General features: G+C 46.5%; 1 protein-coding gene across 2 annotated transcripts in view; it reads right to left on the reverse strand.

Annotated features, from left to right (window-relative positions):
• SPG7 (SPG7 matrix AAA peptidase subunit, paraplegin) overlaps positions 1–23735 on the reverse strand; it is a 359427-nt gene that overhangs the window by 123118 nt on the left and 212574 nt on the right. For both annotated transcript variants that reach the window (XM_085639919.1, XM_085639920.1), the window contains exon 11: positions 3829–3931. In XM_085639919.1, the coding sequence (XP_085496045.1) occupies positions 3829–3931 (103 nt within the window). The remainder of the gene's footprint in view (positions 1–3828; positions 3932–23735) is intronic.

Here is a 23735-nt window from a genome sequence, read left to right on the forward strand (position 1 = left end):
GGTAATAATGTCTCCTATTGACACGTCCAGGGTCAATTAATTCTCCAAGATGCAGAACCTTTTTCATTTAAAAGAACAGGAATTCACTTTAGTAAAATATTCGTTCAGTTTGGCAGTAGATTCAAGTGGTCTGTTTTAGAGGCAAACAGGATCCAGGCCACCAATTTGATGGACTAAAGGTTATAGTGTAAATTTTGACTTTCAGCGGAGAGAGTGATTAGTCTAAAACAGCCATTTCATGTGTGGTTTGTCACAAAATTTAAGGAGATCCAACAAACACCACTGGTGCAGCAATTCTGAGGCAATCAAAATCATCCTTGTCTTGGGTTCTTTCAGCTTAATAAAAACTTTTAGAATTAGCAGAAGGGAAGGGAAAGCATAACGAAACACCCCAGAACCAATTATCAAAAGGGAATACCCCTTCAGCCAGACATTGTGGAATGTGAAGACAAAGTCCTAACAAACTGCACTCTGTATGTTTGCACAGAGTCTGTTGGAAAGTACCTCAATGCAGACAAATTAGGATCAGCTATTCAAATGTTTCCTTGCTTCTGCTTTTTCAAGTAGTATAAGAGTTCTCATAGTGTCGGTTTGTGTGACCTTCAACTTTGAATTTATGGAGGAAAGGAAGCATTTTAAGGCTCACACAACCCATCTTCAATTCCAGTAAAACTAAGTTGGAGGCGGATTCATCTGGTACCATGCTAACTATACTGGAGAGGATGCATGTGCAATCCAGAAGACTAGCTTGCCCTAGAGTTCAAAAGGAACTCCCTTCATTTTGTTTTTGGTAAGACACCCCAAAAGAAGAGATTGGATACTTAAATTCAAGGTTTTAAACCTTCCTTTTTTCTTACTTTTCATCAAATAAATGTGTCAGGAAGATGGCCTTTCAAATAGCTAATAAGGTTCAAACATTGACAATATGACAGACTATGAGACTGTGTCTTGTAACCACATCAAGGGGGCTGAGACTTGCCATTCGATTATTCTGTACACATGCACCAAAGCACTTTTAGCTGTTACTTGTCATTGTGTGATCGCTTTTAGCACCTAGTGCTTTATTCACCACGTTGTGAAGTATTTTTATTCCTGCTGATCACTATTTTCTACAGTAATTAGATTTGTTGGATATCAATGCATTAAAGCTTTCTTTGCTAGCTTGCAAATGATGTGCCATAAATCTTCTATGTACTTATTTGAGTTCTTAGTGAACCAGTTTTCGACATATATTTTAACCCAGGTTCCTACTAGGCTTATTGAGTTACCTTTGGACTTGGTACATTTGTGGTAGAAGAGCAGCGTTTTGCCAAGGCCAAAAAGGGGGTTAAACCCTTTCATGATGTCATCATAGATTCTCATAGGGCACTATCATTTCTACCTAGAAGCACAGATATCCTTGCAGCTTTTGTTAAAGTGAGCAATATATTTTATTTCCAACTGAAAATATTTTCTTAGTCTTTATATTTACTGTATAGAAGAAACACCTAAAAATGTTTTTCAATCGCTTATAACCAAACTGGTGACTCAATCTGGCTACGAGTTATTTCTCAGGAAACTATTATGTTGTTTTGGAGACATATAGTTTGACTAATAGAAGACACAATTGTGATTACAGTCAGAAAGTTCTCATGGCAAGGCTTGTGGAGAAGGAAAACAATCTGCTGATCCTTTTGCCTATTTGGTGGCCCCAAGCCAGGCTCTAATTCAGCACACCTTTTTCTGATGACTGCCAGTCTTCCCAAGATATGTTTGAAGGTTCGTGTAGATACCGTATATACATCTTCTTGAAACAGGGTGGCATATTTGAGCAATGGAAACACACATCAAAGACATCAGGATCCTTTCCTACCCTACTTTCTCTTACATGAAAGGAATTTCACCAAAGGTTAATTTATTCTTATATACAGAGTACCAGCAAACATAAAATAAAAAAGAAACATAAACCCCTGTGCTAAAACAATCGAGGATTTCAGCTAGTGTCCAAAAACATTCTACAATTCTCAACACATTTTTCTTGAAGTAGAGGAAAGAAATGTGGGCAGAACCTAGTACTAGAGGATCCTACTCATAAAAAACAGACACATGAATTGGCTTCCCATTGCCACTGATATGCATCCTGGCCACTAGGGCTGCTTAGTTCCTTCATTGGTGAGTTTTCAATTTCCTCCCCAAAAAGGCTGCTGCTTAACTGATTTTCATGTGCTTTAAGTTTTCCTTTTTTCTTGTACAAACTAAAGTAAGTGGCCTATTTTCTAAAGTCAATGGGATATTTACTGGGAGGATTTGCTTAATTCTTTTTTTTTTCTAATTCGATTACTTAAAAAAACAAGCACATAAATCAATTTATTTGACGTTGCATTTAACATAGCAATTCATCAACAACCCAAAACATTTTTAAAAGAACCATAAAACTGTTCCATGAACCCCCACAATCACCAAATTGTGGTGTTTATATACATGAAGATCCGTTGATCGGTATGTGTGTTTGACTACAGTAAGTGGAGTTTCTTTACCTCTAGTAGGAGAGTTAGATCTTAACCTTGAGTAGGAGAGATATGTCTTCACCTCTAGTAAGGTCTTTGCTACTAGAGGAAAGAACCCACCCCTATTGCCTAGAATTAGAGGGGGGCATTACCTCTAGTAGGAAAGAGAGGTCCTCACCTCTAGTCAGAGACATGTGCGCTTACTTCGGATAGTGTTCAAATACTCCTAATGCAAGGATTTTCAATTGCCATAAAAACACCTGCACACCACTCACTGAAAGCACTGACACCACCCTAAGATAATAGGCATCTATCTTGTAGGTCAACATGAGGACGTTCTCACTAAATGTTATCTATAAACATTTCCCATGTTCGTTGACAACTCGTACCAAGTAACTCTCTCTCCTTGTGCTTAGTTTCAATTTCCTCCTTTGCATCTCTCCTCTTTTACTCTCTCTTCCATTAAAGGTCAGACACATGTTTACCCGAGAAATGAGTTTGCATATCCTGGAGGACAAATATATATATATTTAAAAAGAATTAGAACAATAGGCAATTGGCATGGACCCAAAATGTCACTTTTGTTCTTGTTGTGGCATTTTTCCAGGTGGCAATTTGAATAAAGACATGTGACTTGTTTTAAATTTAAGACTCAACTTGTGTTTGGCAGTGCTGACAGGGTAATTTGAATCTTGGACATCCGGCAAAGAAAAATTTGAACAGGAGAATGACTAAGGGTGACACAGGTTGCCACACCAGTGAACTGCTATTAGAAGTGGATAGGGTCCATAAAGGAGCTCTACAGATGACCATCTACTTTGACCTAAACAAGCTAAGATCTGGGATAAAGGGTAAATCAAGGCATATCTTCTTTTTGTCATTTAATTTGTGTGTGAATTATGTAACTCTTAGTCATGACTACAATAGGCATGGAATTTCAATGTTGGAAAGATGAACAAATGCTTTTATTTCATCTTCCCTGGACAACAGTTGAGCTGAGAGACCACAGCCACATGCGTGAGGTTAAGCTTAGTTAAAGGCGTAGGAAGTCTCACCAAACACATTTTATTCGTATTTCCCATGGAAAATAAAAAAATACTAAACACAGGAAACTCACTAAGATGAAAATGCTGTAGTGGAAGCAAATACATTTAAGCCCACTAACCAATCGAGAAGTAGGTATTACGAGCCAAGATTGATTAATAGGGTGTGCTGCTGAATGCAAACAAAATTAACCTTCCTGGTTGGCTAAACATGAACAACTATTTTCTCATTAATGTTAAAGTTATGGCAATATAACAAATGAGGAAAATTAGTAGACCATTGAAATACCCATTCATACCACTGAAGCCTGGTGTGAGCTCTGCCAACCGCTGAGAATAAAAACTGCCCGGTTGAATCATCTTCAGTCCCTTCAAATGCTGCTCGAAGATTTCTCTTCTCTCCTATAAACCAAAAGATGAAATAACAGTAGCCAGTGATTAGCATGGCTAGAGGCAGTGTGGTCATAGAAAAACTTTGACAAAGGTAATGTGCTTAATAATCGCTAGAGTTAAAGGTAGGATGCTCATTGTCAGAGCAAAAGGCAGACCAGTCATGGACTGCCAGAGATAACTGTGCTCACAGACATTCACCAACAGAAGCAACCTCAAGGCTAGATGTTGCACACTCTTATATGGTTAAAGCAGAATGACGTACGCTCTTTGAATATCAGACCAAGAGTAGGATGCACACAAAAAGCAACAAGGGTATCCAAGATGAGGAAAAGTTACTCACCTGTAATCTTAGTTCTCTTCCAGGGGAATACTCAAAGTTCGAAGCACTGAACAACATACACGTGTGTGTATATTCATTTTCTCTCTCTCTATAGCAATTGTTGACCGCTGTAAAACTTCCTGTCCGGGGAAGTCCGAAGCACTGAACAACATACACGTGTGTGTGTATTCATATTCATATTATTTTTCTCTCTTTTTCTCTCTCTCTCTCGCTCGCTCGCTCTCTCTCTCTCGCACTCTCTCTCTATCTCTCTCTATCTCTCTCTCTCTCTATAGCAATTGTTGACCGCTGTAAAACTTCCTGTCCAGGGAAGTGGACTTATGCTGATGAGGATTCCCCTAGAGGAGAACTAGGCTTACAAGTAAGTAACTTTTCCTTCTCTTCCAGGGTATCCTCAATAGTCATAAGCACTAAATAGAACCCACCCCACAAACAGGCGGACAAGAAATAAAACAGCTGCAGCAATCACTCGAAAAGGTTCCTCAAAGAAGCCTGCCCTACTTGAATATCCACTCTAGAGTCTGAATCTAGACAGCAGTGTCTAGTGAAAGTATAAACAGCTCTACAAGTAGCTGCTTACATATCTCAGGAATTGGAATATTTCGAAGAAGAGCTATGGTAACAGCCTTTCCTCAAGTAGAATGTGCTTTAGGCCTACCAGGAAGGGGTTTCTTTGCTATCTGGTATGAAAGAATAATGCATTATAAAACCCATCTAGAAAAAGATTGTTTAGAAGACTGCAAGCTTGTACATGTTGGACCATAGTTTATGAAAAGACAGCCTGACCGTCTTAAATTCTTGGTTTTGTCTACATAAAATGTCAGGACTCTTAACATCCAGAGAATGCAAGGACTGGTCTGCTGCCATTGATGTATTAGGGGGAAAAAAGTGGGTTTGGAAATTGACGGGGTAATGTGGAAATCCAAAACCACCTTAGGGAGAAAACTGGGGTGTGTTTTCATAACCACTCTATCCCTATGGAATACTGTTAATGGTTCAGTGTCGCATAGAGCCTGAATCTTACTAACTTTATGCACAGAGGTTATGGCAGGTAGGAAAGCTGTTTCCCATGTAATATGTTGTGTATGAGTTCATGGGGGGGGGGGGGGGCATTAATTTAGAAAGAACAATGGTAAGTTCCCAAGGAGGAGAAATTGACTTAATTGGTGGAAAAAACCTTTTTAAGGCCTTCTACAAAATCTTTAATTACAGGTATTTTAAAAAAGTAGGTTTGTGATGGAGACTTCCTATAGGTAGTTATGTCTCAAGGTGAACTTTAATAGAAGAAAACTGTAAGGCAGACCTTGCTAGATGAAGATATGGTATCAGTACATCATCTTGACAGGAGGAAGGAGTGTGGTTGTTCTGGATGCACAAAATGCAAAATCTCTTCCAATTGATAGCATATGATTTTTTTGTGGAAGGATGCTTGGCTTCTCTCAGAATGTTTATGCACTCATATGGAAGAGCTAGATGGCCATATTGTAGGAATTCAGAAGCCAAGCAGTCAAGTTCAGTGATGGAAGGTTGGGGTGCAGAATTGGTCTTCCGAACTTGAACAGGAGATCCTGTCTGCATGTCAATCTTTTGTGTGGTCGCTTTGACAGGTGAAGATGATCTGTGAAGTACGACTGACAAGGCCATTCTGGTGGTATCATTATCACTGTGGGAATGAGAGGAATTGGGGGAAATGCATACAGAAATTTCCCTGACCCATCTATCAAAAGGGCCCTCCCTTTCGACCACGGTTGGGAGAACCTGGATGCCTAGTCATGGCATTTCTTTTGTTTACGTCTGTGAACAAATCTATTTGCGGATGTGTTAGACCTGTCAGCCCTTTGGGTGGTCCCTCCTCATCATTATTTATTTTGTCCCACTTTTGCCTCAAACCCTGTTGGTATTTTTCCTTTTTGGGAACCACCAGACTTTTTAGTGTTGATGCAGATTCAGGGAGCCATTTTATCTACCCCTGGAACTTCTGTCTGAGGGCCTGGAGCACAAAATGGTGGCCACCTGTGACATCACCAGCACCCACTGGAACCTACTAGAACCTTCTGCAACATTCTGGAGCCCTGTGACAGTTGGAGGCGGTTTAGAATGTTGGGAAGCTAAGACAGAGAGTTGGCAGTTGGAGCTGGCAGTTGGCACCTGACTGGTGAAGAGTGAGCAGCAGAAACCTGAAGGAGGAAGGAGTGAGGCAGCAGGGGTGGAAACTTGTGCCTGGAGTGGGGTCCATAAACCCACCCTTGATACTAGTCCCTACTGACTGAGCCCAGCCTGGAGCCCTGTGTGGAAAGAAGCAAGAAAAACCATCTTAAGGACCTGGACAGCAGGAACAGGCCTTAGAATCCAAGAACAGCAAGATCCTGACCTGGATACTGGTTTCCCTGGAGTCCGACGTCGAGAAGCCTGAGACCCGGAGCCCTAGGTGGAGAAGCGGCGCTGACTGGAAAAGCAGACGTCGTACCCGGAGCCGCCAGAGGTCGAGAGAGGGCGCCGACGGAGGTCGTAGAGAGTACCAGAGGTCGAGGAGGAAGTCACCCGAGGTCGAGTGAGCGGCGTCGACAAGGGAGTGAAGTCCGCCCTCCGGAGTCGCCGGAGACCGAGGGGAAGCGTGCCGGAGGTCGGGAGTGGAGATCGCACTCCGGAGTCGCCGGAACCTGAGAGAATCGTGCCGGAGGTCGGGAGTGGAGGTCGCACTCCGGAGTCGCCGGAACCTGAGGAGAGGAGCACCGGAGGTCGGGAGTGGGGATCGCACTCCGGAGCCGCCGGAAGTCGACATCAAGTCAAGGCCGGCCGACGTCATCGAACCTGAGGTCGCCATCGGACCGGAGCCGCCCGAAGTCGACATCGAGCCAAGATTGCCCGACGTCATCGAATCGGAGGTCGAGATCGAGCCGAGGCCGCCGACATCGATCCGGAACCGCCTACCGGCGTCGTCAAGAACTGACATTGCGCCAAGGCCGCCGACATCGAACCGGAACCGCCTCACGGCGTCGACACGACTCCAGCGGCGTCGGAGCTTCAGAAAAAGGGCAGTAAGTGGAATAGAGAGCGCCTAAGGCCCTGTGGAATCCTGAGAGACTACTCTAGGGGTTAGAGAGGTGCTGGAACCAGCTTGACTGTGCCAGGGGTGAGCTGAGACTAATTCAGAGGGGTTGTGTAGAGTGAGAGAGCCAGGTCTCTAGTATTCCCCCCTTGATCTACCCCAGTTTAGGCCTCAGCCTTGTCCAAGCCAGGGAGTAGACACCCTCAAGTCATCCACATAACTACAAGCTGTGCCTGGGCCAAATCAGCCCATAGAAATCTAAATGTGATCTGATTCTAGAAGTGTCACTGTCAGCTTTTAATTATTTATTGAGAGCACTGTATTTATTGTATTTAACCTATTTATTGCTTCACTGTATTTATTGTTCCACAGTATTTGTCGCACAATATTTATTGGTTTACAGTATTTATTGCCTCAGAATATTTAATTGCCTGTATGTATTGCACTTATATTTATGCCTTAATTATTTATGATCACCCCTATTTATTGAATCATTAAGCCAGTATTTATTTGACCTGCACTATTTAGAAAGCCTTGTATACTGTGATTGTGTTATTATTTATTTAATCAGCAACTAAGAGAAAAAGAAGATAAACAGAGATATTTTCATAATTTTTACGGTGTAGAGTCGTTTTTGGAACGGATGCACGCATGGTTATTGTATGGGTATGACGTATGCTTAGCACGGTGCCTGATTCCTGACCACTCGAGCCAAGCTACCACTGTGTATGTCTGGAGAGACCCCGTTACCACCAACCCTTCCGGTGTGGGAGTGGAGAATTTCCAACATAATTGGTGTTCAGTGGTGGGATAGAGCTGTGCCTACGTATACTCAACAATAACTGTGGGTAGTCCATAGGCCTACACCGGGAGTTTTCTCAAAGCGGCCTTCCTAATTGTGAGTTTTGTTTTTCCAAATTTACTCTGGTGGTGGGAGGAGGTATTATATAAGATACCCCCCTGCATAGTTACTGCAAATAACTGTCCTCTGACCTGAGTGGGCAAGATGGAGTTTGTACTGGAGAATTTAGAAACGTACACTGTGGCCCAACTCAGGGAGTTTTGTCAGCGGGAGGGGGTGTATTGTCCCCCAGGAGCAAAGAAGGGTGCACTCCAAACCAGCTTAAGGGCTTGGGGGGAGGCACGACGAGAAAGCAAGGCTGAGGAGGAGGACAGGGATAGAGAGCCCGACAGTGAGGGAGCTGATTTGTACCAACCTGAGGTGGGGAACCTGTTAGCGGGGCCCAGAACCATTTCCAGGAAGGGCAGCAGTGCCTCTAGCGGTGGCTTGTCTGAAGTGGAGTTAACAGACCGGAGGGAGAAAAGACAGCTCACATGGGACTTAGCAAGGCTGGAGAAAGAGAAGGAGGAACAGAGGATGGCTCATGAGCTAAGGCTGAAAGAGATAGATCTTCAGATCCTAAGAATCGGGGCACAAACTGTTCCTAATGGTGGCAGCAAAGACCAAGAAAGAGAGTTCACCAGGGAACCCAAACCCTACCTGCCAAAGGACATAGTAGCTAGCTATGGAGTGGGCGACGATATTGCCAAGTGGCTAGCGGCCTATGAGGTCTCGTTAAGGGCCCATGGGGTTCCAGAGAAGTACTGGGGAGGGGGATTGTACAAGTACATGCCTCCAGCTGGTAGGGATGCATTATTGGCTCTCGGGGAGGATGAGCAGACCCACTACCCCACCATGAAACTGGCGCTCATAAGAAAGTTTGGACTAACACCCGAAAAGTACAGACAGAAGTTCAGGGGTAGTCACAAACTGGGCACACAGAATTGGGTGGACTTCCTGGACTATGCAAAGAAGGCACTAGAGGGTTGGATTCAGGGCAGTGAAGTGAGGAACTACGAGGGGTTGTTTGATCTAGTACTGAAGGAACACCTGCTCGAGAAATGTTTCCCTGAACTGCGTCAACACCTGGTGGATAGCAAGCTGACCAGTCCCCGGAAGCTTGCTGAGGAGGCGGACATTTGGGCTAGTACCCGGGTGTCCACAAGGGGGACTGGAGGGGATACTCAAAAGGCCGGACAGGGCGCCCCTCAGAAGAAAGAGGGAGGGGAAAAGAAAAAGGAGTTCTCCAAAGGCCCCCAAAATAACTTCCAAGGGAAGGGAACAGGATTCACCCCTAGGGCTAACCCACCCAGAAACCCTAATCCTGGCCAGAGTCAGCAGCCAAGGGTTGTCCATTGCTACGAGTGCGGTGGCGTTGGACACTATAAAGGAGATCCGAAGTGCCTGAAACGACCACCCCCTCCCATTGGAGGAAAGACCCCCGGAGTAGCTAGTGCAGTGCTCGGGGAGGAGATGCCCTTAACTAAGGGAAGGGAGTGGGCGGGTGTCACTTTAGTGTCCCTGGGAGAACGGGAGATGGTTCCTAAGATCCAGGTGCCCGCAAATACCGTAAAGTATGGGCAGTGGGTCACCATCAACGGCCAAAGAGGGGAGGCTCTGAGAGACACAGGAGCCAGTATGACTATGGTGCGTAGCCAACTGGTGTCTCCAGAGCAGGTAATTCCCGATGTACTCCACCCAGCCGCGATGGCTGACGGCAGAACAGGCCACTATCCAGTGGCCGAGGTTCCCTTTGAATGGGGGGGGGTTGCAGGTTCACTTCGAGTTGCCGTAAGCCCTGCCGTGCCAGTCGATTGTCTACTGGGGAATGACATGGAGCACAATGCTTGGAAGGAGGTGGAATACCGGACTCATACTGAGATGCTGGGTACACCTGACTGGGCCTGTGTGAGCACAAGGTCCGCGACTACCCGGAGAGGGAGTTCGTTTCGGCTGGAGCCTGGAACAAAGGCCCAGCCAGCTGCCAGTCAAGGGAAGAACCGAGGACAGGAGGAGCCTGCCTCGGCGTCCACACCCCGTAGGACGGATAGGCCACCGGAGGTGGTGGACCAGGAGTCTGCGGTGGGGGACGTTACCAAACTGGAGGACCTACCCATCCCGGCCGAGTGGCACGTGGAGGGAGGCCCGTCCAGGGAGGAATTCTGCCAGGGCCAGAGGGAGTGCCCTACCCTTCAGGGGCTAAGGCGTCAGGCCGAAGCCCAGGCAGCAGGGAACGTTGAAGGGAACTACAGTGTTTACTGGGAGGATGGCCTCCTCTACAGTGAACCCAAGGCACCCCTACATGGATCGTCACGAGCCTTGGTAGTCCCTCAACGTTATCGAGCCTTCCTTCTGGAGTTGGCTCACGAGATCCCCTTGGCAGGACACCTGGGGCAAGACAAGACCTTCGCCCGTCTGGTCCCACACTTTTATTGGCCTCAAATGAAAGTGTTGTCCGATACCTACTGCCGGACATGTGTGTCTTGCCAAGCCAGTGGGAAAACAGGGGTGAAGCTGAAAGCTCCCCTGGAACCACTTCCTGTCGTTAGCACCCCCTTTGAAAGGGTGGGCATCGACATTGTGGGTCCATTAGATCCGCCGACTACAGCTGGTCACAGGTTTATCCTGGTTCTGGTGGATCATGCCACACGGTACCCAGAGGCAATACCTCTGAGGACCATAACAGCACCTGTTGTGGCAAGGGCCCTGATGGGAATCTTTACCCGAGTGGGTTTTCCCAAGGAAGTTGTGTCCGACAGGGGGACCAACTTCATGTCAGCGTACATGCGGGCGATGTGGAAGGAGTGTGGAGTGACCTACCGGTTCACAACTCCTTACCACCCCCAGACCAATGGTCTGGTGGAGAGGTTTAACAAAACCTTGAAAGGCATGATCAGAAGTCTGCCTGAAAGCCTGCGGAGGAAATGGGACGTCCTCCTACCCTGTTTACTCTTTTCCTACAGGGAAGTGCCACAGAAGGGAGTGGGCTTCAGCCCCTTCGAGCTTCTGTATGGGCACCCTGTACGTGGACCTCTCAACCTGGTGAGAGACGGATGGGAAAGAACTCCCAGAAAGCTTCCCCAGGATGTGGTGAGCTACATGCTGGCCTTCCGGAGCCAAATGGCTAAGTTGTGGAAGCAAGCTTCTGACAACTTGGAAGCCAGCCAAGCAGTGATGAAGGCGTGGTATGACCACAATGCTCACCCGGTGGAGTTGGAGCCTGGCCAGAAGGTGTGGGTGATCGAACCGGGAGAGCTTAGCGCCCTCCAGGATCGCTGGTCAGGACCCTTTGAGGTGTTGGAGAAGAAGGGTAAGGCTACCTACTTGGTGGACCTGAAGACCCCTCGTCAGCCCCTGCGGGTGCTGCATGCCAACCGCCTCAAACCCCACCACGAGAGGCCCGAAGTCATCTTGATGATGGTGACTGACGGAGGAGAGGACGTGGAAAGCGAGCCTCTCCCTGATTTGTTTGCGTCTCGAGAGAAGGATGGGTCGGTGGAGGGAGTGATTCTCTCCCCATCTTTAACTCCTGAACAGCGGGAGGACTGCCGCCAGGTCCTGGGACAGTACTCTTCGTTGTTCTCCCTTGTCCCGGGTAGGACTCACCTGTGCGTCCATGACGTGGACACAGGAGACAGCCCACCTGTGAAGTCCAAGATCTACCGGATGTCAGACAAGGTGAAGGCCAGCATTCACAGTGAAGTCACTAGGATGCTGGAGCTAGGAGTGATCGAACCTTCTAGCAGCCCCTGGTCCAGTCCGGTGGTGTTAGTACCAAAAGCTGCACCACCGGGTGCCCAACCGGAACTGAGGTTCTGTGTGGACTACCGGGGACTGAATTCAGTGACCAAAACTGATGCTCATCCGATCCCTAGGGCGGATGAATTGATTGACCGGCTGGGAGCTGCCCAATATCTGAGTACCTTTGACCTTACTTCTGGGTACTGGCAGATCTCTTTGACTGATGGAGCAAGGGAAAGGTCAGCCTTCTCCACGCCCAATGGCCACTACCAGTTCTGTGTGATGCCCTTTGGGCTCAAGAATGCACCTGCCACGTTTCAGCGCCTGGTAAACCAGATCCTCACCGGAATGGAGAGTTTCTCTGCTGCTTATCTGGATGACATAGCCGTCTTCAGTAACAGCTGGGAGGATCACTTGCGTCACCTGCAAGCTGTTCTCCAGGCCCTGAGACAAGCTGGATTGACGATCAAGGCCAGCAAGTGCCAGATCGGTCAGGGGTCGGTAGTGTACCTTGGACACTTGGTGGGTAGGGGAGCGGTGCAACCCCTCCAGGCGAAGATCGAGGCCATCATGGCCTGGGAACCCCCCAAGACTCAGACTGAGGTCCGAGCTTTTCTGGGCCTCACGGGATACTACCGCCGCTTCGTGAAGGGGTACGGTACCATCGTAGCCCCCCTCACGGAGCTCACGTCCAAGAAACAACCTCGACGGGTAGTCTGGACGGAGGCTTGTCAGCAGGCCTTTGTGAAGCTGAAGAAAGCCATGTGCGAGGCCCCGGTCTTAAGGGCCCCAGACTTCTCCAAGGAGTTCATTGTCCAGACGGATGCATCAGAACATGGCATTGGGGCAGTGTTATCGCAACTCAATGAAGAGGGTCTGGATCAACCCGTGGTCTTCCTATCCCGGAGACTACTTCCCAGGGAACAGAAGTGGAGTGCAATAGAGCGTGAAGCCTTTGCAGTGGTATGGGCTCTGAAGAAGTTGCGGCCATACCTGTTTGGCTCGCACTTCCTGGTTCAGACCGACCACAGACCCCTTCGTTGGCTGATGCAGATGAAGGGGGAGAATCCCAAGTTGTTGAGGTGGTCTATTTCCCTACAGGGAATGGACTTTCAGGTGGAATATCGGCCTGGAGTGGACCACACCAATGCAGACGGTCTCTCAAGGTATTTCCGCCTTAGTGATGAGAACTCCCAAGGGCTTGGGTAGCTCTCCCCACTTTCAGCTGGGGGGGACGCGTGTTAGACCTGTCAGCCCTTTGGGTGGTCCCTCCTCATCATTATTTATTTTGTCCCACTTTTGCCTCAAACCCTGTTGGTATTTTTCCTTTTTGGGAACCACCAGACTTTTTAGTGTTGATGCAGATTCAGGGAGCCATTTTATCTACACCTGGAACTTCTGTCTGAGGGCCTGGAGCACAAAATGGTGGCCACCTGTGACATCACCAGCACCCACTGGAACCTACTAGAACCTTCTGCAACATTCTGGAGCCCTGTGACAGTTGGAGGCGGTTTAGAATGTTGGGAAGCTAAGACAGAGAGTTGGCAGTTGGAGCTGGCAGTTGGCACCTGACTGGTGAAGAGTGAGCAGCAGAAACCTGAAGGAGGAAGGAGTGAGGCAGCAGGGGTGGAAACTTGTGCCTGGAGTGGGGTCCATAAACCCACCCTTGATACTAGTCCCTACTGACTGAGCCCAGCCTGGAGCCCTGTGTGGGAAGAAGCAAGAAAAACCATCTTAAGGACCTGGACAGCAGGAACAGGCCTTAGAATCCAAGAACAGCAAGATCCTGACCTGGATACTGGTTTCCCTGGAGTCCGACGTCGAGAAGCCTGAGACCCGGAGCCCGAGGTGGAGAAGCGGCGCTGACTGGAAAAGCAGACGTCATACCCGGAGCCGCCAGAGGTCGAGAGAGGGCGCCGACGGAGGTCGTAGAGAGTACCAGAGGTCGAGGAGGAAGTCACCCGAGGTCGAGTGAGCGGCGTCGACGGGGGAGTGAAGTCCGCCCTCCGGAGTCGCCGGAGACCGAGGTGAAGCGTGCCGGAGGTCGGGAGTGGAGATCGCACTCCGGAGTCGCCGGAACCTGAGAGAATCGTGCCGGAGGTCGGGAGTGGAGGTCGCACTCCGGAGTCGCCGGAACCTGAGGAGAGGAGCACCGGAGGTCGGGAGTGGGGATCGCACTCCGGAGCCGCCGGAAGTCGACATCGAGTCAAGGCCGGCCGACGTCATCGAACCTGAGGTCGCCATCGGACCGGAGCCGCCCGAAGTCGACATCGAGCCAAGATTGCCCGACGTCATCGAATCGGAGGTCGAGATCGAGCCGAGGCCGCCGACATCGATCCGGAACCGCCTACCGGCGTCGTCAAGAACTGACATTGCGCCGAGGCCGCCGACATCGAACCGGAACCGCCTCACGGCGTCGACACGGCTCCAGCGGCGTCGGAGCTTCAGAAAAAGGGCAGTAAGTGGAATAGAGGGCGCATAAGGCCCTGTGGAATCCTGAGAGACTACTCTAGGGGTTAGAGAGGTGCTGGAACCAGCTTGACTGTGCCAGGGGTGAGCTGAGACTAATTCAGAGGGGTTGTGTAGAGTGAGAGAGCCAGGTCTCTAGTATTCCCCCCTTGATCTACCTCAGTTTAGGCCTCAGCCTTGTCCAAGCCAGGGAGTAGGCACCCTCAAGTCATCCACATAACTACAAGCTGTGCCTGGGCCAAATCAGCCCATAGAAATCTAAATGTGATCTGATTCTAGACGTGTCACTGTCAGCTTTTAATTATTTATTGAGAGCACTGTATTTATTGTATTTAACCTATTTATTGCTTCACTGTATTTATTGTTCCACAGTATTTATTGTCGCACAATATTTATTGGTTTACAGTATTTATTGCCTCAGAATATTTAATTGCCTGTATGTATTGCACTTATATTTATGCCTTAATTATTTATGATCACCCCTATTTATTGAATCATTAAGCCAGTATTTGTTTGACCTGCACTATTTAGAAAGCCTTGTATACTGTGATTGTGTTATTATTTATTTAATCAGCAACTAAGAGAAAAAGAAGATAAACAGAGATATTTTCATAATTTTTACGGTGTAGAGTCGTTTTTGGAACGGATGCACGCATGGTTATTGTATGGGTATGACGTATGCTTAGCACGGTGCCTGATTCCTGACCACTCGAGCCAAGCTACCACTGTGTATGTCTGGAGAGACCCCGTTACCACCAACCCTTCCGGTGTGGGAGTGGAGTATTTCCAACAGGATGGCGCTACTCTTGAAAAATGTCTTGCAAGAATTCGTCGTTTAGAACACAGTTGTGGTTTTCTTGAAATACTCTGCTGAGTAAATCCACCTGCACGTTCTAAACTCCTGGAAGATGAAAAGCTGTTATGGTTAATTTCCAGGTTATTAACCATTTCCAGTTGGCTTGAGCTTCTAGGGGCAGGGGTCAAGAATGAGTTCCTCCTTGCTTGTTCAGGTAATGCACTGTTGTTGTATTCTGGGGACGAACAAGCAGGAAGTTTGTTGTTATTGAAGGAAGGACTTCAGGGCCAGAAAGACGACTATCAATTCTAGAAGATTGATATTGTAAGTCTTCTCTTTATCCGACCATACCCCTTGAGTTTGCAGGTGTCCCATGTGAGCTCCCCAACCATGGAGAGAGGCGTCTGTGATCAAGGTTTGAATTGGGAGAGCTTGATGCAATGGCATCCCTGCTAATAGGTTCTTCGGTTAATTCCACCATGGAAGAGATTGGATCGCATCCAGTGAGAGGGTCAGTTTCTTTTCCCAGTGATCCCAGAACCGATGCCATTGATCTTCTAGGCATTGCTGTAAGTGCCTCATGTGAAGCCTTGCATGTGAAACTAGATAGATACAAGATGCCATTGATTCCAATCTGCCTCGCTGGTGGATGATGAATACGTAAGAAATTGTGACTCTTCTAACTGATTGATAATAACATCTCCTCCGATGGACACACTTTTGCAGACTGGGATCAAGGTTTGCTCCAAGGTATTGTATCTTTTGGCTGGGTAGTATGCTGTCTGAGGTTTACTTGCAGACCCAGGTTGGTTAGTGTTCCGAGGCACGACTGGGAATGTTTCTCTATCTCCATTGCTGATATGCCTTTAATATATTTTCTGTTTCCTTAGATATGCTGCGACAACCACAATGTGTTTTGCAAATGTTCAAAGGGTTGATTTTAGCCCAAAAGTAGAACTTTGTATTGATAATAATTTGTGCCTACTTTGAAACAAAGAAATTTCAGATGTTTTGCTATTATTGGAAAGCGTAGGCATCTTGGAGGTGTATTGTACACGTCGAGTCTTCTTGGTGAAGTTGAGGATAGATATAGTCTAACGCCAACATTCTGAACTTCTCGTTATGTACTTGTTTAGTACTTAAAGATTGTGTATGGGTCTGAATTCTTCTTTTGGTCCTTTCTCTGGCACCAAAAAATATCGGAAATAAATTCCCAATCCTTTCTGATGATGAGGAACCTCCCGCAACGCATTCTTCTGAAATAGACTGTTAATTTCGCTTTGCAGTAGGTCTTTTTGAAAAAGCAAAGTTTTTGATGATGGAACTGAGGGAGGAGGAGACCTGAAGTGAAGAGAATAACCATTTGAACAATATTCAAGACCCATTTGTCTGTTGTTATTAAGCACCACTCTTCCAGATGCTTGCTAATACTTCTCCCCTACCAGAGTGAGAAACAGAGGAGGAAATGAAGGCTCATTGCATTGCCAGAGGTTTTCCAGTGGATGCAGACTGCTCTTGTGTTCCCCTCCCTCTTGATGGTTTTCGAGGGTGATAGAGCTGTTTTGACTGCTGTTGGTGGTATTGGTGAGACCAATAAGGGGTTTGAACCCTCTGAGGAAAATATCTCCAATCATATGGTCTGTACCACACATGATATTCTCTGCTTTTCTAGGCCAACAGCCTTCAAGCTGTCCATTTCAGTTTTCATTCTGGAAATCTCGTCATCTGCATGAGACCCAAAGAGTGTGCTCCCTGAAAACGGACAATTCTGAATAAGATGGTGGGCTCCTGGTTTGAGAGAGGTGAGCCTGAGCCAAGATGATCTACATGCACAGACTCCATGACAATATCCATGAGCAGCCAGATCGGACGTGTGAGTTGCTGCGCCTATGATCCGATTTTCCATTAGGCCACTTTCGTTCAAGATCTCTTGAAAATCTTGACTGTCTTTTTTGAGGAGTTTTTTTTTAAAATCTGTGTAATGACTCCCTGAGATCTTCCCAACAAGGCATAAGCACTGGCAACCATCATAGTCGGCATCATAGTCGATGTTGATGTTCCACACATTTTATTTCTAAGAGCACCTATTTGCTTACTTTCTTGATCTACAGGTACGGAAGATGAAGCAGCAACAGTGTAAGATTTCTTTGCTGTCACTAAAATGACAGAACACAGAGGAGGATCTGCTTGGTCAGGTGGCTTAAATCTTTTGAGAAGTTGAGATGGTGCAGGCTTCACTGATGCAGGTAGAAGAAACAATTACATCACAGGTTCTGACAAGCTGGGAACCAGAGGGAGTAAAGGCCACGCTGTCATTCTTTGATGTAAAGTGTCAAATATTACAGAAGATGACATCGTAGGGATAGGTATATCTATTTTCAACTTTGTTGCCCCTCTTATTAAGAGCTTGTTAAAAGTCAGAAGATCATCTACTGATGAAACTCTTGGTGAAGGAGCTTGGTGGAGGAGTATCTGTCAGAGTTGGTAAAAACAACATCTGACTGACGAGCCGGTGGTGGTTGACCAAGATGGGGTCTTTTTTGAGTCTTTCCCCAAAAATCTTTTATCACTGGGTTTGTGAAGAATGATCTTTGATTTGGGCTTTTATCGAAAGCCGTTACGGCGCAAGGTGATCTTTGATCAAACAGAATTAAAGCTTGGACTGCAGGGCAGGTAAGGAAGGTTAATATTCTCCTGGCATGAGTGTGGATGCTGACTGTTGTTAAAGTACCAAATCACAAATCGTTTCCACTTGAAACCATAAGAACTTCTTGTAAATGGTTTCTTTGTTTCCTTAAGAATGTTCTTACAGTTTGGCCTTTTAGTGTCCAAACTGTCTGTTCTCAGGAGCCATGCTGCCAAATTCAAGGATTATACATTGGGATGAAGGATCTTCCCTTTCACTCTGAACAGTAGACTATGGTTGTATAGCAATCTCTTGTGCGGTTTGAGCGATAAGGGAAGTGCCTCTGGAAAACACCATTGTCTTGGCAGCTATGAGAGTCATGGTCGCATAATACCTTTTGAACTTCATGACTGATGGTATTAGCTGTATCGATGGGAAATCGTACAGAAATCAGTTTGACAAAGTCACAAAAAGAGCTCTGCCCATTGACTGAGTCCCACATTCTGGATCTGTACCTTGGGCATTTTGCGTTTTCTCCAGATTCAAATAAAGCCTTTATCTGGGAAATCCCAGTCCTGAGAGAGAGTGTAAAACCTCTTGGTCTAACTCCCTGTCGCGTTTTTCGTAGAAGTGTTTGCTGAGTAGGTTTGCTTGGTGAGTCTGGAGGCCTGGAAGATGAAGCGCTTGGAGAGTTTGATTCCTCACCAGCAGCCAATGCCAGATTGCTTGGGCTTCCAATGACAGAGGTCTCAATCCTGTTCCTCCCTGTTTGTTCAAGTAGTACATGAAAATATCCTCCTATACTCAAACTCCGTTTGTTCATAGAACTAGTAAGAAAGCTCTCAGGGCAAGGTGTTCTGCTTTGAGCTCAAGAACGTAAATGTGTTGTAGTTGTTGTTGTGGTGACCACTTGACCTTTGAGCTGTGAGATGGTCTAGGTGTTCTCCCCACCCTGTGAGATAAGTATTGATTACTAAGATCTGAGTAGATAGATCCTGATGTAATGGGACAACCTTTAGAAAATCTGTTTGTTGATTCAGTCACATTATGTCTTTTCAATTGCAGTGAGGTCTTCCAAGTATTGTTGCAGTGGTCTTGTGTACAGACAGGCATTGGGTACTAGAAAGACACAAGAGCCAATGGACACTAGCAGGGAGGAGACTTGCCTTACTGTCGGCTTTGTAGCATGTAACAACTGGTAACATTTTTGAGAAATGGAACACACTCTGCCCTCCGGAGGAAACACTTCTCCTTTGATAATACTGAGAAATGCTCCCAGATAGTCTAGATTTGGACCAGAGACGTGATTCATTTTTCTAGATTGACACATAGACCCAGTCGGTCTAATAATGTGACAGTGAAGCAGAAGTCCTTTTGTGCCTGACATGCAGTGTGTGCTTTTATCGATCAGACATATAAGTAGGGGTAGAAACAGATGTTGTTTTTCCTGAGATGGGCTAAAACCACTGCCATGCACTTTGAGAATGTGTTTGGGGCTGATCTGAGGCCAAATGGTAGGCCTTTGTACTGTTAGCGAACTTTGCCGAAAAGAAATCTAAGAACTTTCCAGCGTTTTATTGTGACTGGGATGTCCAAATAAGAATCCCACGGATTTACATAGCACATCCGCTATCTTTTTATGAACTGTGGGTAGATATGATGCTGTGCTAACACCCTCAATTCTTCCCTTATAATGTACGTATTGGGTTGCTTCAGGTCTAATATGTTTCTGAGTTCTCATTTGGAGCCTATCGTGGGTACCAAGAAAGTATCTGAAATGAGTGCTCTTTCCTCTTTGTGATGGAGAAACCGTCTCAATTGCATGTTTTTGGAAAAGCAATGTTACTTCCGCAGGAAGATTGTGCAGCTGGTGTTGTGGTGCTCGTTTTGGTGGAACTGAGTGCAGCATACACTTGAACTGGATGTTGCAGCCTCTCTGAATAATTTGTAAGACCCATTTGTATGTTGTAACTTTTCTCCACTCTTACAGGCGTTTTGCCTTTCGCTCCTTCCCATCATATTGTTGAACAGAGTAGATGGAGTGATCTGCTCATTGTTTATTATTGTGGGAGCATGATTTCCCAAGAGTGAAGCTTCTGTATGATTGTTGTGGGTGCGGTAGTCTATCACAAGTCAGTCTACGTCAGTACTGGGACTGATGATTTGAACACAAGTTGGTCGCACACTGCTCGTCACACCAGCAAGTTGCCCCAAAGGACTGTGGTGAATGTAGTGGCGACGGCGGGTACGCCTATGCCACGATGTGTAAAAAGAAAAAAGTATGTGTTTCATTTAGCCATCCCTGGACACGTGTTTCGAGGTAGTTGCCTCTCGTCAGCAGGGAGCAGGACAATGTAAAGGGGTGCTGAGTGGACTGCCAAAATGTAATTAAAACAGGTCAAATACCTCTCATGGCGCGCAGGTGCAGAACCCTTGAGCCAACGGGCTGACGAGCCTTGGATCTGCACCTGCGCGCCATGAGAGGTACTTGACCTGTTTTTAATTACATTTTGGCAGTCCACACGGCACCCCTTTACACTGACCTGCTCCCTGCTGACGAGAGGCAACTACCTCGAAACACGTGTCCAGGGATGGCTAACGCAACACATACTGTTCTTTTTACACATCGTGGCATAGGCGTACCCGCCGTCGCCACTACATTTACCACAGTTGTGGAAATATGGATTTTTCTGGTCAGTTATGTCCCCTATCTTGGACCCCAACGGTTCCATGTGCATGTCACAAGTACATATATGTTCCCTCCAGTTCCAGTTATGAAGACGCAAATACATGTGCGTCCACCGTCAACATGTCCTTTGACAGATCCGCCATGAATAGGCCGGATATTCCATTCCTAAATATGAAAGGCCACCGGCTTTATATGGTTCACTTATGCCACTTTACAGTCCAGGCAAGTAGGCCCTGATTCTGTCATCAAAACTCCTCTTGCCTTCTGCCTCTGAAAGCTCCAGTTCGAGCCTGCATCTGTGACCATGAACTTTGTCTCATTCTCTGCGCGGCTCACGAAGCCTGACATCAGCCTACTCTCTGCCAAGAACTGTATTTCACCTTCGAATTATCTGCCTCCCCCTCAGCCGATGCATTCCTGCCTAGTAGTTTAAGTAAACATTCTTCCAGTTACCAAGCAAAAAGGCCCATCTTCTCTGTCCTCATGCAAGTAATTCATAGCCCTGTTACCATGGAATATTCCTACCCCCTCGCATTCAGTGTAGACACTTAGACGCTTGTACACGCACGCACAGTCAGTATAGAATAGATTCTGTCCGAGAGTCCCTCTTTTATGGATAACATAGTTCTTTAAACATAGGATGTTAGATATGATTTGGGATTAGGTTGACTTGACCCCCCAGACTTCTCGTCTCCACATATAGAGCTAAATGTCAAGTCCCCGTCACCCCCTAGTTACACGTCAATTACACGTCATACTGCTGCGCGCGCATCTATGCCAAGTATTATCTTATAGATCCACCTATGTATTACATCATAACCAATCATGTTCCTTTTTACTCATTATTACACCCATTTTCGGTTACGCAGACCAAACGTCAATGTCCTTATCAATTGTTACGCCTACTGTATTCACTTCATTATAATGTATGTACTATAAAAGTTACTTCTTGTCAATAAAGTATGTACTTCACTTCCTGAACCCCCGTGGTGATGGAACTTGAAGCATCCGATTATAATCGATCACTGGAATAAAGCCCATTCCGAAACTCTAATATCACGGATTCTGCCTCTCATTTTACTGAGCTATTTTATAATGTTTCTGTATCAAATTCAGTCCCGGTAAAGGAATTTTATTTACCACATGATGGCGCCCGAACAGGGACACTTTCTCATCTCACGCGCCGGCGGTGAGTAGCAGGCCCGGTCTCCTGCCACAGCTGGACGGACAATAAACGCGTACCAACAGGATTTCCTGTATCTCCCTCCGGTCAAGCGGGGGCGACTGAGACTGCGATCAACACCCAGACGAGGCGGTGAGAAGTGCGAAGTATCCCGACCAGAGCCTAGCTGAGAGAGCAAGATCCGAGGTACACAGAGACCCACCAGTTCGAAGTCAAGCCCAGTTTCCGACGAGGCGAGTCGAGTCCAGTCCGGTTCAAGTTCAAGTTACCGAGGCCTTCCGTTTCCGAAGCTACCCGGTGAGTACCATTACTGGGGAGGCATTTCTGACGTGCACATAGGTTGTGCCGGTCAAGACGGGTTTGGGTACACAAATCCGGTCTGCACTGTTTTAGCAGTGTATCTGTACTATTTAGCAGTATATCAAGTATTCCGAAGTATCTAGTAAGTGTCAAGAATTAAGCATGGTGATTTAGTTATGCAGACGATCATCATTGTTGTTTCAGTTAAAGGTTTAATGTTTTAATGTTTAAATGTGTTAAACGTCCTGCATATTGTGGTATGAATGGTTGTCCATTATTGTGCTTTTGTATTTAGTGTGTTCAAGATTAAGTATCAGATCAGATTGTCAATATGCCGCTCTTCTCGAAATTAAGACAGATCACTACTAGAAAGGGGGTACTTGAAGAAGCCGTCCCTATTCCTCCTAGGGATACTCCAGGGCACTTCATGTATCACAAACATGGCTTAGACGCTATATTATTTCTTGATTTATGGGTAGACTACACCAAGGGATTACCAGAAAGTCAGAGATGGCCCGCAGCGGGAACCTGGGATGCAGAGTGCATCATGAAAGTCGAGGAAGAGTTATGGAAAAGGAAAGTCAGACAGTCACAGAAAGACGCCGTTGAGTTATGGCGTAAAGAATCTCATAGACGTACAGAAAAAGCACGTAGACAGGAAGAGAAGAGTAAAGAGAGTTCAAACAAAATTCAAGAAAATCTATTAATTAAGGAAGGTATCCGAGTGAAATCAGAACAAGTAGACAGACAAAGAAATGCCCTTATGAATGGTATGTATCCCCTTCTGGCCGAAGGATTACCTAAGGCTACTCCAGAGATACCGAAAGACTTGCCACCCCCATTATTCCCAATCAAGGTACATCCTAAGGGGCATCCTAGAACCGCAGAGGATGTTTTTCTTTCCTCATATTTAGATGACGCAGCTCCCGAGTATGCTAATTCCGCCCCACGTAGACCGCATACCAGGGAGGTCCAACGCCAAGATCCAGCATCCGTATCCCTACAGCAACAAATCGAGTCACAAGTTCCGGCAAGCACATCTGTTTCTGCATCTGTTCCTACAGGTACTTCTATAGCTGAGTCCACGCCTATAGTTGCTGTGTCACGTTCGACGAATCCTTTCACACCCGACGCCCCAGACGGGGCCACGGGAGGTGCTACCAATATTTTTTCTACGCCACCTAGAATAAATAAACTTATTTTCCAAGAGTCAGCGCATTCACGTACACCCAAATTCGTAAGTGATCGTACGCTTAAGGAACTTCTTATAGATTGTAGATATGACCCGGTGCTCGGTAAAGAGGACGAAATGATCCTGGCATCATTACGTATCAGACGAGCCGCAGGGTATTTAGCGAAGCTACCAGGAATGACTGCGCATCTAGATAAAATATATCATTTTGTTCAAACAGGGCGAGATCCAGAATGTATTAACAGAGCTATGGAATACCAGAAAGTAGAGATACAGGGGGAACTGTTGCGTTTCCTCATAAACTGTGTGATCAGAAATCAAGACCGACCGGGGGTAGATCCGGAAGCAATGAAAATTCTTACAAAATGGAGCCAGAATATATCAGAAGGGAGACACGATAAGCAAAATTGTATAATAGCCATGTGCCGAAAGATCCGTAAAGAAATAGAACGCCTACACGAAGAGAGATTAGAGACAGACGAGTTCGAGCAAAGCGAGGAAGAAGGGTCAGGACTGCCCGCCGGACAGTCAGACACCATAGCCTATGTAGGTAGAGGAAGATCTTGTAATAGGAATCAGACTAGATG

The sequence above is a fragment of the Triturus cristatus genome, chromosome 12 (genome assembly GCF_964204655.1).
Source record: "Triturus cristatus chromosome 12, aTriCri1.1, whole genome shotgun sequence".
Lineage (NCBI taxonomy): Eukaryota > Metazoa > Chordata > Amphibia > Caudata > Salamandridae > Triturus > Triturus cristatus.